The sequence below is a fragment of the Ornithorhynchus anatinus genome, chromosome 4, assembly GCF_004115215.2.
Source record: "Ornithorhynchus anatinus isolate Pmale09 chromosome 4, mOrnAna1.pri.v4, whole genome shotgun sequence".
Classification (NCBI taxonomy): Eukaryota; Metazoa; Chordata; class Mammalia; order Monotremata; family Ornithorhynchidae; genus Ornithorhynchus; species Ornithorhynchus anatinus.
Window position 1 is genome coordinate 41,849,307 of NC_041731.1, and position 17,165 is coordinate 41,866,471.

General features: G+C 43.5%; 1 protein-coding gene across 5 annotated transcripts in view; it reads right to left on the bottom strand.

Moving 5' to 3' along the window:
• Positions 1 to 414: 414 nt before the first annotated feature.
• The window catches only part of KCNT1 (potassium sodium-activated channel subfamily T member 1), a 278,660-nt gene continuing 261,909 nt past the window's right edge, over positions 415 to 17,165 (bottom strand). For all 5 annotated transcript variants that reach the window (XM_039911792.1, XM_039911790.1, XM_039911791.1 and 2 more), the window contains 2 exons: positions 13,519 to 13,603; positions 415 to 6,983 (listed from right to left, as the gene is read on the bottom strand). In XM_039911792.1, the coding sequence (XP_039767726.1) occupies positions 6,863 to 6,983; positions 13,519 to 13,603 (206 nt within the window). In that variant the 3' untranslated portion in view covers positions 415 to 6,862. The remainder of the gene's footprint in view (positions 6,984 to 13,518; positions 13,604 to 17,165) is intronic.

Below are 17,165 nucleotides of genomic sequence, written 5' to 3' on the forward strand. Positions count from 1 at the left end.
GAAATGATCAAATAATTATATTCTCAACCCCTTTATTTAGGCGCCTTACTCTGATCCCAGCTCCATCATTTGTCTGCTATGTGACCTTTGGTAAGTCACTTAACTTCTCTGTGCCTCAGTTACCTTACCTATAAGATGGGAATTAAAACATCAAGCCCCATGTGGGACAAGGATTATGTCCAAACTGATGAGCTTGTATTTACCCCAGCACTTAGTAGGATGCCTGGCACATAGTAAGTGCTTAAAATGCCATAAAATGTGTTTTTTCAGAATTCAGATTAGCACAAACCCTGATGAACCATGATGGTTTGGTACATGTGCCTCTCCACAACAGGATACTTAATTACTAAGTAGCCTCAGCATTTGCTTTTCTTCCTGCAGTAAATTGGAAACAAAAATACTTACAAGAGTTTCTGTTGCTGCATGCAACTTTTTATTGAACATTTTGTTTCTTTACATCCTACTGTACAAAAGTCAGTTTGGCTTTTTCAGGAACATTTCACCAGGGGAACCGAGGTATGGAAAAAATCATAAGAGTATTAAATGCCAGTAAAAAAAAACCATGCCCATGATGCACCTTCTGTCAGGATGAACAAAACTAACATTCCTATGCACCATGGTTTAACTGCCATATGAAAGCCTTTTCCCTAGAACAGAGTTGAAATCTAACTCAAATCCATATTTTTTTTCTCTCAACTGCTTCAGGCCAACTGAATCACTCCATATGCTAAAGAACTTGTGATACCTTGGCAAAACCAGCATCAGTCCCCCAGAAATAGATCTTCACCTACAAGCTTTCCCTCCCTGAGCCTTAGAGTGAGGTATCGGGTGGGTTCCAAAGAGGGCATTGAAAGGAAGATGGTAAGTGGGGAGTAAAATCAGTTTCAGAAAATGTGTATAATTAGTAGTGAGTTGATTTCCTTCTAACCAGGGTGGGTGGGGTAAGAAGGTGGTGAGTGGAGGAGAAAGTTCCAGGCAGAGTAAAAGAACCTAGTCTAGGGCAGTTGAGAAAAGAAATGCTGCTTGGGATATCTTCTCAAAGGGACCTACTGTTCTCATTTTCTGGAATGAGAAGTTGCCAAGCAGCCTCACATAGACTGCTTAGGAGGAGACAGATCATTTGAGGTGGTGAGAGGAAAGCTAATTACCCCATAGGTGTAGGTCAGGCACTTGAAGAGGAACATTAAACTCAGGGGTGCCCCAACATCCACGCAGTTTCTTTTTAAAGGTTGTTCAGAATAAGTTGTGGAGAACTGACCAAGGAAACAAACAAACCCATCATAGCTAGTATCAGGTAGAGTATACATTTGCAAATCATCTGAAATCATTAACAGCTTAGACTATACACTATCATTTCTCAGTTACCACTCACACTTTGATGAAAACCACCATAATGTCTTGATATTCAACTTGATATTTACAGTGTTCAAGTAAATAATTTTGTAATCTGAATCCCCTTCAGTTGGGCCTGTCTCATGTGAACATTCAAGTATCAGCAGGTCCAAAAACTAAACAGATGAAAGCCAAATGGAGGCATGGGTTTGTGCCATGTGAAGTTGTACTCTTGTGTGGGTGCAACCCAGGTCTAGAGGAACTACTCCGCCCCAACTACCCTACCTCCTGCCCAGAACTCCAGTGGTCTTGGTAGCTAGAAGAGAATATAGTCTCTGGAACAATCCAGTGAAACAAAGAAAAACCCAGGGATTTGAACCGAAGACCATGCTGAATTGACCTCTTGTTATCTAGACACAAAACCAGGCAGGCAGAAAATCAAAAATGCTTCTCTAGTGGGTTTATATTCTAGTAGCAGCAAAATCCTTTGTAAACAGTTTAGAGACATTTGAAAATCTCTGTGGAGAAAAGTATAGCCATACATTATTTCTCTAGTGTGAATGTGGGACAGTCTAAAGCCATATCAACATCACTTTAAAGGCCCACAATTTCAGAAATCTTGTTTTTCTTTATTGGACAGTAAAGAATGAAATCTTGTCCAAGATTCAGGTATCATCACAAATATAGTTCCATTAATAAAGCATGCATTTGTTACAAGCTAGGCCAAACTTATTGGAAAATAGATATTTCTGATGCCAAACTGTTTTTAGATCATGCTAAAGTCTTCTGCTGTCTTATTTTCAGATTTCAGGGAGTGCCTGTGGAAAAGTTTTCCTTAACTGTTTTAGTATTACCTTTAGAATAGTGTTTTAGGGTCTTGCTTGAGTAAATAAAAGTAAAACCCTCTCAGTGGGTGAAGACTTTCATTTATTCTTTCTACTTTACCTTAAATACATAGAACAGGGACTTTGATCTGATTATTCTGCATCTGTCCCAGCATGTGGCACAGAGTAAGTTCTTGAATTTAAAAAAAAAACAATTATTAGCCTTTAAAACTGGAATAATGTTGGGACAAATGAGCCACACATCCTGTTAATAATGTACTGATGGGCAATCAAAGGTCAGTTGTGAGTGGAGTGAAACTCCACTTGCTGGTTGCAGTGCAAACAGTACCTATTTGATAAGGAGCTAGAACAGTGGCCAAGGAGACCCGCACAGCTAAATGTCATCAGTCGGAGCCAGCTCATTTCTCCTCCTGCTCTGAGACTGCTATTAACTTCATGGGCCAAGAGGACACCACCTCCATGATGGTTTCCAATGTATAAGTCTGATATCGAAGACAGAGGAGCTGTAGGGTAGGAAACTCAAATCAACTTTGGTGACAGAGACCTATAGCTAAGTGTTTCACCTTAGTGGTAGGTAGGGCTCCTTGTGGAATAGTGGCAGGAGACAGTTCTCTAGGCAACGCATGTCCTCGAGAGAGCTATACTAAAGCTGCCCAGTGAAACCTAGATCAAAAGTGACCCAAGAAGCAACCCCCAAAGGGGCACAGAAACTCACTCAAAGATGCATTTTTCACAGGGTACATTATAAATCCATTTTCATAACCATCATTGTTGCTACCTGTTTAAATCACCTACCATTTACCTGGATGTGTAATCCCCTCTAGGTGTTCTCACATTTAATTTCTAAAATTAAAAGAATCAAAAAGGTCAATCTCATGAGTGGATTTTTAATTTCCCTCATATATACAAGCTTATACACATATTTACAAAATATGGCACAGGTGCCATGTGCCAGTGTAGACATGGAATAAGGCCTACATATCCTGATAAGCTCATTCCACTTCTCTTTTAAGATGATGCTGTAAACTTTTGGGGGTCAGGGATCCTGTCTACTTCCTCTATTACATTCTCCCAAGTACTAGGTACAGTGCTCAAAGTCCATTAATTGATTCTCTGGATTTCAATATGACCTTCTTAGATAACTTCCATATATCTAGATACCTACCTGGAATGAAAGGAGAATTAGGGGATATGAAGACTTAAGGCATTGGCTTCTAGCTAACCAGGGAAAGGGATGCTACTACCTCAAGAGCATCTTTACAGGCTCTCCTTTCTTAATTCTCCCAGGGTACCAAGAAGCCTTTTGTGGCTCCTTAAAGGAAGATGAATGAATGCCTACTCAATCCATAAAGGAAAGGTTAGGAAACAAACAGAAAGCAAGTTATGCTGGTAATGGTCAATCTAGGTGTTTGGGAGGAGAGGGTGTGTGGGGTTAAAATCTTGGTAATTATACAAGCTAACTACTAAATCTTTAACATTTAAAGTTGGCCCGTGAGGTGAGGAAGAAAACTGTTCTGAATTCATAGAATACTTAGGTAACTGTCAGTGGACATCTGCACCCCAGAGAGATGCTGAACCAGGCAACTCCCCCTGGAAATGGCAATGCTTTCTCCATAGTTCAAGCCTCTGCACAACCACTGTTATATAATTGCCTCCAAAGACTCCCCCAGGAGCCAAGTTAGCAGCACAAAGTAACTTTTTTCCTATATGAGGTTTTGTTTCCTCTTCCAAGTACTGAGGGAAGACCACACAAAGCCTGAAAAAGGTTCATTTTAAACACACCCTGACTACAACAGCAGGGGCAAAATAGGTCCATTACCTCTTTAGGCCACCCATATTACAGTTTTAATTGACAACCCCCTATGCCTAGGTTCAGACCAGCTACCCGACATTTAAAGAATTACATTCACCCAGGTACCGAGTTTTAACTCTAAAGCTGCAATGTTTTAATATTTAGAAGGCAACGATTGAGATGGTATCAATCATTGATTATTTAACAGCACAATATGATAAAAAGTTTAATTTCATGGATGTTCGAGTTTCAGATCATGACCAAAAAACAATGGTTACTTTCATTTACCTTTAAATTTTAAGTTCAGTTAAGAGTTTTGAATGTCATTAACTTTGAGGCTGAAATTGTGCTTTGCCTGTTCTAAAAGTTCTTTCCTTTAGAATTGAACGTGAAATGAGCTATTTAGAAAGTCTGTTTGTGCACTGGCATTCAAGTAGACATACATCAAAATTTTGGTTTGTGCAAAAATAGACAAAAAATACATCTTCTGTTTCCATTTCCTTATATAAAGTCACCTGTCCTCTAACCACAAAGTTTGCCCAGGTGCTCCCTTTCTAATCTGTGCAAATTTAAGGTTCCTATTTACACTAGCCATACCTCTTTACAATAGCCCCCACCACAGACTCCAGATAGACTATACCCAACTCTATATAATTTGGCAGCACTTTCATATCCAAAATACATAACTGGTACCGACAGATTACTGGGTGGCACACACAAACCTATCGTCGAGGGAGGTCTTGCTTTCTTTTCATTAGCCAACTGGTCTTGTTGATGTGAAGTTGCACAGCTATTAATTACAATAACAAGATACGTTTAGAAATATGAGCCTGCCCATTAAATGTTACTGAACATTTATAATTTGGGAGTAAGAGAAACCACCTTCTAACAGATAAAGTCCTCCAGGCCAATTTTACCTTGGCCCCGGTAGTACAAAGCAAACTTACAACCCCTCTCAAAACCCCTGGGCTCTGTCAAAGAAGGAATGTGCAGATTATGACAGCAAAGAGTCCTTTAGCAATAACTGTATTTTTTCCGAGTCGGTGGGGGAGCTATGGCTAGGCAGGACGGGGTTTTCATGAAAGCGATCTCCGGTTGCAGTCTGCCACCAGGACCTAGGAGGTGGCCAGTTTATCTTTGGCTGAGAGGCCAGGAGAGCTAACCCATGGGGTGGCCACCAAGGCCCAAGCCTTAAATTCAGCAACCTCAAAGAGCAGTGAAACCAATGAAACACTCACTGTTTGTCCCCTAGCTTCAGAGTTGTGCAGGAAAATGAGGGGAACCTCTTGAGGCAGCAAGCAACCTGTAAAAATCAGGAGCTCAGCCACACACAGCAGATGGGATGATAACAACAGAAGCTTGAAAACAAGGCACCACACGTGACCATTTGCCTGATATTCTTCAATGACTGAAGTCCACCAAAACACAGGTCCTTCAAAGCTGCAATATAATCAAAACCATCCTATCAATCAGTGGTATTTATTGAGCGCTTCAGTGATATTTATTGAGCGCTTGTGATGCAGCTTTCCCTTCCCAACACCACTCCCTCTGACCTCCCAAATTCTCAATCTACTAAAAGGGATTTCCCTTGGGGAAACTAAGGTGCTCCGGGAAAACTAAATTTCAAGGAAAGCAAGAATAGACCTTGGAAGTTGAGATTTGCCCGGATACTATAATTAGCACCCAACCTGCAACCACAGACCACCCACCTGCACCCACAAAATAAGTCTACTTACCCAACCTGACCTGCAACCTGTGGATTGGGTAGGCTAACCTGGAGGTATGCAGGTCAATTAGAAGTTTCTCTACATTGCAAGCAAATGGTGACTTTCAGGATTTTCTGAGGCTAGTGGGTGAACAGTTCTCTGCTTTGTCGGGAATGAACGAGTAGTACTTTCAGAAACTCATGGTTTGGGAAAAGGATGGAGGGTGGGGAGGGAAGCGGTTGGGAAAAAGAAATTAAAGCAAATATGCACTTGGAATTTCACAGCATGTAGAACCCCTCTGCCAGACATCATCTTGGGACTTAGAGGAATTGTGAATTCCCCTGTTCTGAGTGATGGATCAGAATCCCTGTGACTGAGTCTTTAAAGGTATTCAACGCTCTCTACCTGTGCTGGGACCTGGACCACAGAATAAGGCCACCAAATGGAGAAAGAGGCAGCACACTTACATAGAAGTCTTCCTCTTAGACAATTCCTCACAGGTGCCTCATCTCCTGCACCCGCCTCCAAATTTCTAAACAAGATGCGTAGTCAGGAGACCCTGAAAGCTCCCAGTTTTCTCCCTTTCTCAGCATTCCTTGCCCCCCAACAGGGAGAGGGAGGAAATCTGAATCTAAGAATAAAACAACAGTTTCTTTCCAACTGCTACAATGCCCTGGGTTACAGTGACCTGTGGCCCAGAGGGATAGAGAGTCCAAGCTAATGACTTGAGTGAATGGGGATTTGATGTGTTTTTCCATTTTTAGCACAATTCTTTGTCAGACATGCCCCATAGGTACCAGCGGAGGGAGTTTCACTAGTGACGGTACTTGTGTGTGTGTGTGTGTGTGTGTAGTTTAAAAAGGTTAAAAATATTCAATCTAGGAACTTCCTGCTGTTCAGAAGGGCAGGTCTTCTTCTCTGAATCTGAAGTTGAAGGAACTTCCTTTCAGGGCATTTCTGAGTGGCTGATTTCAGGTTAGGGATTGCATTTTTGTAGTGCAATGAAAGTTCTCTGGCAGCTTACTGATTCCCTGGTCTCCAGTTTTCATTTGAAACTTTCAAAATGCACATCACCATGAGTTTTTTTTCCATTATTTTTCCTCCAAAACACAAATAAAAACAAACTTCTGGAGATGGTTCCATGCATTAACAATCAAGAGAGATGGCAAATTAAGTGCAGAGGGGCTTCAGAGCTGCGTTTCATCTCTTGTCTCAGGATTACACTGGTCCAGCTTATTGCTGCAGCTGCTTTTTCGACTGTGAGAGTCATTGGATACGTGAGCTAAGGGGTCAGAGCGAATTAAATACCTAGAATGAGAAGAGTAAACTGATTATTAGACTGGGCACCCCAGAAAGCGCTCACTGATTTCATTTCCCTTTCACCCCTGACAAAGATGTTTGATTTCAACAAGCTTTGGTTACAACCCTTTCCTGGCTTGGGACTTACACTGAAGAGTGAGCACTGAAAACTGTCTTCCATTACACCGGATTTCAAAAATGAAAATCTGTCTCACAATTTTCCTGTAGAATAGTTAGGGCTGATACATGGGGTGGTTCAGATGAGATTCAATCCCATCTAAATAAATCAATCAGTAGCATTTATTTAGCACCTGGGTGTTACACTAAACATTTGGAAGAGTACAATATTGACTGGTAGACATATGATCCCTGTCTTCAAAAATTTACAATCTGGTGGTGAAGACAGACACTAAAATCAAATTGCAGGTAGAGCTACAGAGATGTGTGAATATGCAAGTGCTGAAGTAAATCTGATGTGGCAATTGGTGGGGGATACAGAGTGGGAAGATGAGAGATTAATCAGAGGAAGCTTCAAACAATCGTATTTATTGAGTGCCTTCTGTGTGCAGAACCTTGTACTAAGCCTGTGAGTGAGTAAATATAATGGAGTTAGTAGAAACCTCCAGGAGGAGATGTGATTTCAGAAAGTCTTTGAAAATGGGGCCACTAGAGGCTTGCCAAATGTGCAAGAGACAGAGAGAGTTCCAGGCAGTGAGGAAGGTTTCAGCAAAATGCCGGCAGTTGGACAGATGAGGATAAGTCACAGTAAGCAGGTTGGTTTGAAAGGTACAAAGTGTTGTATGGGGAGAGGAGCAAAGATAAGGACTGGGGAGAGAGCTGACTGAATGCAACAAAGTTAACCATGCAAAGTCAGGAGTTTCTGCTTGTTAAGAGGCATGGACAACAGAGGTTTTTGAGAAGTGGGAAGATTTACTTATTTTTTATGGTATTCGTTAAGTGTTTACTATGTGCCAGGCACTCTACTAAGCACTGGGGTAGACGCAAGCTTTTCAGGTTAAACTCAGTCCCTATGCCACATAGGGCTCACAGTCTTAATCCCCATTTTACCGATGAGGTAACCGATGCACGGAGAAGTTAAGTGACTTGCCCAAGGTCACAGAGCAGACAAGTGATAGAGCCGGGATAAGAACCCAGGTCATTCTGACTCCTAGGCCTGTGCTTTATCCACTAGGCAATGCTGCACCTCACAGAATTGCACAGAATGATGATTTAGGAAAATGAATCAAGCAAGAGAGTAAAGTGTGGATTGGAGAGAGGAGGGGCTGGAGGGGGGATCCGATGAGGAGGCTAATGAAGTATTCAGATAGGGATGTGACAAGTGCCTGGACCTGTGGGTTGGAGAGGAAAGGAAGAGGCGAATTACAGAAATGTTGCGGAGGAGGAAATGACAGGATTTGGTGATGAGATTCATTGTGGGGTTTGAAAGAGAGAGAGAAATCAAGGATAATGCCAAGGTTATGGGCTAGAGAGATGGGGAGGATGATGGTGTTAACTGTAATGGGAAAGTTAGTAGGAGATGATATTGGTAGGGAAAGATGAAGAATTCAAATTCGAATAATTCAAAAAGGGAGCCTATTTGTACCTTTGCTCTTTCCCACTCAGCCCCAAAGCACTTATACACATATCTTTAATTGTATTCGTTTGTATTGATGTCTGTCTCCCCCACTCTAAACCGTGAGCTCGTTGTGGACTGGGAATGTCACTCTTGGTCGTTATACTGTACTTTCCCAAGCACTTAGTATAGTGCTCTGCACAAGTGAGTGCTCAATAAATACGACTGGATGGATGAATGAATGAAAGAATTTAGCGTTAAACATGTTAAGCTTGAGATGCCAGAGGACATCCAGAGAAGCAGTGTGGCTTAGTGGAAAGAGCACGGGCATAGGAGTCACAAGTTGTGGGTTCTAATCACGACTCTGCCACTTAGCAGCTGTGTGACTTAGGGCAAGTCACTTAACTTTTCTGTGCCTCAGTTACCGCATTTGCAAAATGGGGATTAATAATAATAATAATAATGATGATAATAATAATGGTGGTACTTATTAAGCGCTTACTGTGTGCAAAGCACTGTTCTAAGCGTTGGGGGAATATAAGGTGAGCAGGTTGTCCCACGTGGGGCTCACAGTCTTAGTCCCCATTTTACAAATGAGGTAACTGAGGCATAGAGAAGTTAAGTGACTTGCCCAAAGTCACACAGCTGACAAGTGGCGGAACCGGAATTACAACCCATGACCTCTGACCCCAAACCCGGGCTCTTTTCCACTGAGCCATGCTGCTTCTCAAGACGCAAGACTAAGATTGTGAACCCCATGTGGGACAACCTGATTACCTTATATCTACCCCAACACTTAGAACAGTGCTTGGCAAATAGTAAGCGCTTAACAAATACCATCATTATTATTATTGTTGTTGTTATAATATAGAGATATCCTGGATGCAGGAGGAGATGTGAGATTGCAGAGAAGTATAGAGGTCAGGGCTAGTGAGGTAAATTTGGAGTCATCTGTATAGATGTAGTAATTAAAGCAGTGGCAGCAGATGTGTCTGTTCTATGGTACTCTCCCAAGCACTTAGTACAGTGCTTTGCACACAGTAAGCACTCAATAAATACGACTATGGGAGCAGATGAGCTACCTAAGAAGGGGACCCAGAGTAGCATGGCTCAGTGGTAAGAGCATGGGCTTGGGATTCAGAGGTCATGGGTTTGAATCCCGGCTCTGCCACTTGTCAGCTGTGTGACTGTGGACAAGTCACTTAACTTCTCTGTGCCTCAGTTACCTCATCTGTAAAATGAGGATTAAGACTGTGAGCCTCGCGTGGGACAACCTGATTACTCTGTGTCTACCCCAGCGCTTAGAACAGTGCTCTGCACATAGTAAGCACTTAACATATACCAACATTATTAATAATGATGGCATTTGTTAAGCGCTTACTATGTGCCAAGCACTGTTCTACCCACTGGAGTAGATACAAGATCCTTCTACTATTCTTAACTCAGAAACACTCATTTATGACTAATGCCACCTGCAGTGGCATTTTACAGATGAGGTAACTGAGGTGCAAAGAAGTGAAGTGATTTGCCCAAGGTCACACAGCAGACAAGTGGCGGCGCCAGGAGTAGAACCCGTGTCCTCTGACTCCAAAACCTGTGCTCTTGCCACTAGGCCGTGCTTCTTCTCTGAACTGAGCCTTGAGGGACTCGCACAAAGGTGTGGAGGCAGAGGAAGAGATCTAACCTCAGAATGTAGTGGACTTTAAGCGGGAACCCACACTATCAACCAATAGTATTTACCGAGCCACAACTTTGCAAACGGTAAGCCCTCAATAAATATGATTAAAAAAATCATAATCATACTAATACACCATACTTGATTTATGAGGAGTATGAGGAAGTAAAATGCGGTTCCCTCAAGCTTACAATTGAATGAGGGAGACTAACACACAAGTCACTGACAAAAAGCTACTGCTGCTGAGAGCCCAAATATGAAAGGAAAAATAATAAGTTTAAGCAACTATGAATCAATGATACACATACATAGTGGGAGAACATGACTGCCTAGGGAAGCAGTGTGGCCTAGTGGAAAGAGCACGGGCCTAGATTTAATGAACTTGGGCTCTAATCCTGGCTCTGCTCTTGTCTGCTGTGGGACCTTGGGCAAGCTGCTTAATTTCTTTGTGCCTCAGTCTCTTCATCTGTTCTCTTTCACAGACATTGAGCCCCACCTGATTGTCTTGCATCTATCCCAGTGCTCGGCAGAGTGTTAGGCACATAATAAGAGCTCAGCAAATACCACAAGTAGAATTATTACTGTTATTGTATAGAATCCAATGGGGAAGGACATTTCAATCAAGGAATGGCTCCTGGAGGAGGTGAGTTATTTTGAAGGGATGCCTTTGAAGATGGGGAGAGTTGTGATTTGCCACTTCTTAAGAGGGAGGGAGTTCTAGGTAGGGGAAAGGATGTAAGCAAGGGGTGACAGGAATGGAGGTCGACAACAAGGCAGTGAGGATCATTTTGGAGTAACAAAGAAGACAAGTTGAGTGGTGAGGGGAATGTAGTGGGAGAAGATGAGGGAGAAAGTTGTTGGAGTGACAAAGCCAATGCCCAGAAGTTTCAGTTTACTGTAGAAAGGAATTGGTAATCATTGAGGAATGAAAGAGATGTATGTAGAATAATGTTTTAGAAAAATGACCCAGGCAGAAGATTAAAACAAGGATTGGAGAGAGGAGAGGCTAGAGACAGGAGATCAGTTAGGAGACTTGCTCCAATAATTTAGTTGCAATACATATAAATACCTAGACCAGGATAATGGTTGTCTGGACAGAGAGGAAAAGGCAGTTAATTTGGGAAACGAGGGGAAAATACTCTCAGGATTCCTTGGCAGATTGAATATGAGAGTTGAAAGGCAGCGAGGAGTCAAAGACAAAAACAAAGTTGCGGGCTTAAGAAATAGGGAGTATGGTGTTGCCAACTGATGGGAAAGTCAGATGGAAGAATAGGACTGGGAGAACAGGTGAGACGTCCAATTATAAACACACTGAGCTTAACTGTCTTCTATGTGGCATTGGGCAAGTCACTTCACTTCTCTATGCCTCAGTTACCTCATCTGTAAAGTGGGGACTGAGACTGAGCCCCATGTGGAACAGGGGCTATATCCAACCTGATTAATTTGTATTGTAAATTACAAATTGTAATTTGTACCTTAGTGCTTAGAACAGTGCTTAACAACAATGTGCTTAACAAGAAAATAATAATAATTATTATTATTATGGCAGGACAGACACATGGAGACACCTCAGAGAGAAGAAGAAGTGAAGTAAGGAATGGCAGGAGTGGGGAGGACTTGGGGCCAGTGAGTGAGATTTAGGGGTCACTTGCATAGAAGTGGTAGTTGAAACCTTGGGAGAGAATGAGCTCCCCAGAAGAATGAATGTCGAAGGGGACCCAGAACAGAGTCTCGAGGGACACCTAGAGTTAACAGGTGAGAGAGGAAGATGCAGCAAAAAAATACAGAAAAGGAGTAGTTAGCTCCATGACTTGTCTTCTGTGTGACCCTGGGCAAGACATTTCATTTCTCTGTGCTTCAGTTACCTCATCTGTAAAATGGGGATTAAGACTGAGTCCCATGTGGGACACAGACTGTGTCCAGCCTGATTAGTTTGTATCTACCCTAGCACTTGATACTGTGTCTGGCACATAGTAAGTGCTTGACAAAATAGCATAAAAACAGGAGGACACAAATTATTTTGCCTAGAACAGGACCTTCCCTAGAGACAGAGACAAAACTAGACACCACGGAAGACTTCTAGGAGGGTTCACTTTTATGGGCAGGCACTTGTGCAAAAAATGAAAACCATTCAAAATCGCTGCCTGCAAAAAGTCATCTAAATGACGTGTTAGAGCCTCAAGAGCAGGGATTGTGAATTGGATCCTCACAGCACCTCAGTCCATTATAGCCTAAGAACAGAAGCAATGCAATTTCATCCAGGCTGGTGTCCTGACTCTGACTGTGGCAAGAGGATGCTTGAAGGAATGCTGTGATGCTGTCTTCATGATGACCTCACTTCTCCTTCTACTATTCTTAACTCAAAAACACTCATTTATGCCTAACGCCACATGCAGTAAGCTGAGAGACAGTGTTGCCATCAATTTGGAGGAGGAGAAGCTGCATCCACATGCCTTGTGGTTTATTCCTGAGGATAATTTGGAAATGAATTACTGTCTGCTTTTAGAGTTTACTTAAAAAAATGGGCTGGAAAGCTCATCTTCTACCTACTCCGACTTCCTCTACAAAGTGGATGCTACTTTCTTGCAAACCCTATTCAATCAAGCAGAAGCAGCATTACCTAGTGGAAAGAGCATGGGCCTGCGGGTCAGAAAACCTAGGTGTGGGACCTTGTGTGAGTCACTTTACTTCTTTTTGCCTCAGTTTCCTCGACTGTAAAATGGGGATTCAGTAGTGGTTCTCCCTCCTACTTAGACTGTAAACCCCATCTGGGACAGGGACTGGTCCCTGATAAACTGGTATCTAACCTAGCATATAGAACAGAGCTTGACAAATAGCAAGTGCCTAACAAATACCGTAGTAACAACAATGATGACGATTATAATAATAATAATAATGATAAGAAGAAAGCTTCAAGGGAAGCTTACACTCACCCATCCACTGTTCTGCACATGTACAAAGACTTCTCTTCCAGACCTTTGGGGCACAGTATCCAGCCCTGGACCAGTGTTCCCCAATTCCTTTATAAGTGTGATGATCAGCAGCCCCTTCAGTGCTTTAGGGATTTCCTGGCTTGGGTAAGCACTTAATTCAGCACTCCACACACAGTAAACACTAACTAAATACCACTGATTGATTTGATAGTCTCAAAGTCAAAGTAAAAAGCTTTTGGGTTTGGATGCCCACCACTAATAGACTATGACATTCATTAGGTGCTGACTTTGTACTGAGTACTGTGTGCTAAGTGCAGGGATAGTTAAAAAATAAACCATCATATCAGTGAGTACCATACTTACACGATATCATTCAGCTCCAGCCTTGTGTCGGGAGGAGGGTTAATGAGGACATAGGACAGCGTGTTCTGGTGATCATTCATTTCATCTGCAAAGGAAAGGAGAAAAACACCCCCCAAATTCACCGGCCTGGCTGAGGCCCTGGGGCTCAGTCCATATTTCCAGGCACCTACAGGCCCAGATGACAAGTAGCCCAGGGCAGATTAAACCCTCGCCTGTGCAGAAGGCACCTCTACGAAAACTTCCATCGAGGTTAAATAAGCCCAGGATTGATGTCCTCCCACAGTCACCCTTCCTTGAGGGCAAAGGGAATGAGTGTTTATTATGTGAGGGTCGAGCAGGAGTTTAACGTCTTTCCCCATCTGTTTTCAGATACATTAGCGAGTACGTATTTTTTAAAACAACAAAAGAAACAGGCAGGAGATTCACCCCAGGCCCTGGGAAGCTGTTCAAGCAAAAGCAGCAGCAGCGAGACACAGATGCAATTGAAGCCAGCGATGACAATGTGACCAAGAGGAGCCCGATGCCAATCCAAGCCCGTCCTGGGCTGACTGCAAAGATCCCGGTGACTTAAAAGTGGGTGTTGGGCTGGGGTCTTGAAGCACCTGGCTTTCTCTGCTCCCTTCACCCTTCCAAATATCTTTCAGGAAGCTCAGATGACCAAGGGTGATTTGGGGAAACCCAGCCAGAATGGAAAGAGTCTCTCCCCGTCCACCCCAACACACACACACATACACACACTCTCTCTCCTTCCCCTGCCCCCCCTCCCCAGACCACCAGAGCCTGGTGCATCCTTGATGATCACTCTTTGTGTCACCCCCTCTCTCTGCCAGTGGAGAGAGGTGACAGGAAGTGGGGAAGGAGAAGGGAGGGTGGTGGTCTTCTAAGTAATAGAGAACACTGGCTTCAGCTTTTTAGGATGCATATCTGCAAATCCATCAGGGCATCCAGCCAGAAAAACAATAGGTGTTTTTCTAGACAGGGGTCCCATCTCAGAGACACACACACACACACACACACACACACAGTATGACAGATGCCTTGATATCATGCAATAGCACAAGGTCAACTTTACCCCGAGGCAAATGTAAGGGACTCTTCCAGATACACAGTGACTGGGAGTGGAGAGGGAGGGGGAAGGATAGACTTCGGCTTTTCCTAGTCCAGGATGCAGGAACTCTACTGGGACCACTGCTCTCACATCTCAGCCAAAGCCACTGAAGTCAGAGGAGAGTTCCTGTAACCCTATACACACACACAGCTCCTTTTATCCTCTGGGATGATCCATCCACCTCTCGGGAATCACCCTCGTCAGAGTCTAGAAGAACACTTGTCCAGAGATCGGTGAGCAAATCTCTATAGCTTACCTCAGTCACTTACCAGGGAATGCTTAGAAGGGAGGGGAGGCATTAGGTTTTTTTAATTAGAAAACCATCCACCAGGAAATAGATAGCAATCAGAGCATGCTTCTTGAATATCTGTGAACATCTTGGCAGGGCCTAGGGCCTGCTAGGCAGATGAGCGATTTCAGCATTGGCTGAAGGTCAAAGCCATTTCTACTCTGGCATTGCAATTTCCCTTTTCTGTCTACAGCCAACCTAACAAGCCAATCTAACTGGAATGGAAAATTAAATGCTCAGTAGCAGTTAACTGCACAATTTTTGAGGAGCTCATTTCTATGGAGGGAAAAAAAACACCCAGATATATTCAAGCTTCAGCTGCTGAAGACCAGCTGGAAAAAGCAATCCGTGTTGCCGGTTGGCTGAGTTACCCATATCAGCAGCAATCTCACGACTCTGAAATCAGGCAGGGAAGCACAGAATTCACTAGCCATCCTCAGGATTACCCCTCGCTGGGGTATGGAACCCTGCCCGTGGCACCTATTCAAGAAAACTTTTTCCAAACATACATCTGGCTTTACTGCAAACTCTGAAGAGCCACCAGCTGGGCATCCCTAAACCAAGTCATCCCTGCTATCCTCCACCATCCAAAGCTATATCGCTTTCCAAAGACTTAAGCCTTTATAACAGAAACATCTGTGTTGACTGAAACAAGACACGCATATCCGCCACGATGATTGGAGTCTGCGGCGGCAGGGGGGAGTGGGAGTGAGACAGCGTGATTGCGTGCGAAAGCACATTCTCTCGGCGGGGGTGAGTGGGATGGGGTCTTTGCCTCACTGCAATGTGCACTTACGGCAAGACCGCCCTGGCAGGCGGACGTTTGCAGACAAGGTGCGCTATGCACGAGGCGAAACCCTGGGAGGTAGATGAATGGAGGGGGGGGGGCTGGGCATATGAAGGAGGCAAGATGATTCCAGATGCTATCCCCTGCAAGGCTTCTCAGTGGGACCCCCGTGGCCACTTGAGGGGGGCGCTCAAGTCCCAGAAACACATACGCCGTCTTCTCCCAGAGCCCCTTGGGAAGTATTTATATGGGAAAACCAAAGATTCAAAAGAAATGCAAACTCAAATGACAGTAGGGGCAGGGGCATATTTGGACTTAAACCTCAAAAGTATGATGCAATTCAGTTTTGCCTTCCAAATATTTTCTTTTCTGATTTTAACTTTTCCTCCCCATAGGGTCTGTCTTTGTTCCTGGTTTAGCTCATTCTAGTCAGTGTCAGCAAGCAACAGATCCTGACAGACTCTTTAGCACTTCTGTGTGCCTCGGTTCCCTCATCTGTAAAATAGCGATTAAGACTGTGACCCCCATGTGGCACGTGGACTGTGTCCAATCTGATTAGCTCGTGTCTACTCCAGTGCTTAGTACAGTGCTCTGCACATAGTAAGTGCTTAACAAATACCTTAAATAAAAAAGCCCCTCCCCTACGCCTGGGCTATAGGGTCATCCACAATTAACTGTCCACGTGATACTGTCCGATGAACAGGCATAAGGAAGTGTTATAATGGGTGGATCTGGATAAAGAGGTGTCCCCAGTATGACTCTTCAGGCCTTCTTGTTTCACCTGCCTCCATCCACACCTATTGAGAATGCAAATTAGTTGTGAATTTGCTGAAACTGCTCTTTTTCCATTTTGAAGAATCCATTTGTCTTGGACATCCCAGAGCCACTGGTGAGCAGTCCTCAGCTTCCAGGATCAACCAGCAATGAAAAAGCTATGTCTGAATGTCTCCTTATTCTTGGGTGCTGCACGGCTATGAAAACCTGGGCCCGCGTTAGTGTTCTTTCAAAAAAAGAGGCTAAAGAAAACTCTATTTGATGAATGGAGGAATTTGTCCATTCTTGAAGTTTGGAAAAAAAATGTGAGGGGGTAACTGGCTGCCAAAAATCAGTCAATAAAACAAACTTTCTTCCACTCTCTTCTGCATCACGCTGACTTGCTCCCTTTATTCATCCCCCCCTCCCAGCCCCACAGCACTTATGTACATATCTGTAATTTCTTTATATTAATGTCTGTCTCCCCCTGTAAACTGCAAACTCATTGCGAGCAGGGAATGTGTCTGTTATATGGTACTCTCCCAAGTGCTTAGCACAGTGCTCTGCGCACAGTAACTGCTCAATAAATACGACTGACTGATTGACTCACTGACTGAATTTTCCTGAGTTGCCTCCAGAAGTAGAATGTCTAGTCCGGTAAGTTCTAACATATTGTGTGCTTTTGGATAGAGGTCGTTTTGGAGCTGGGG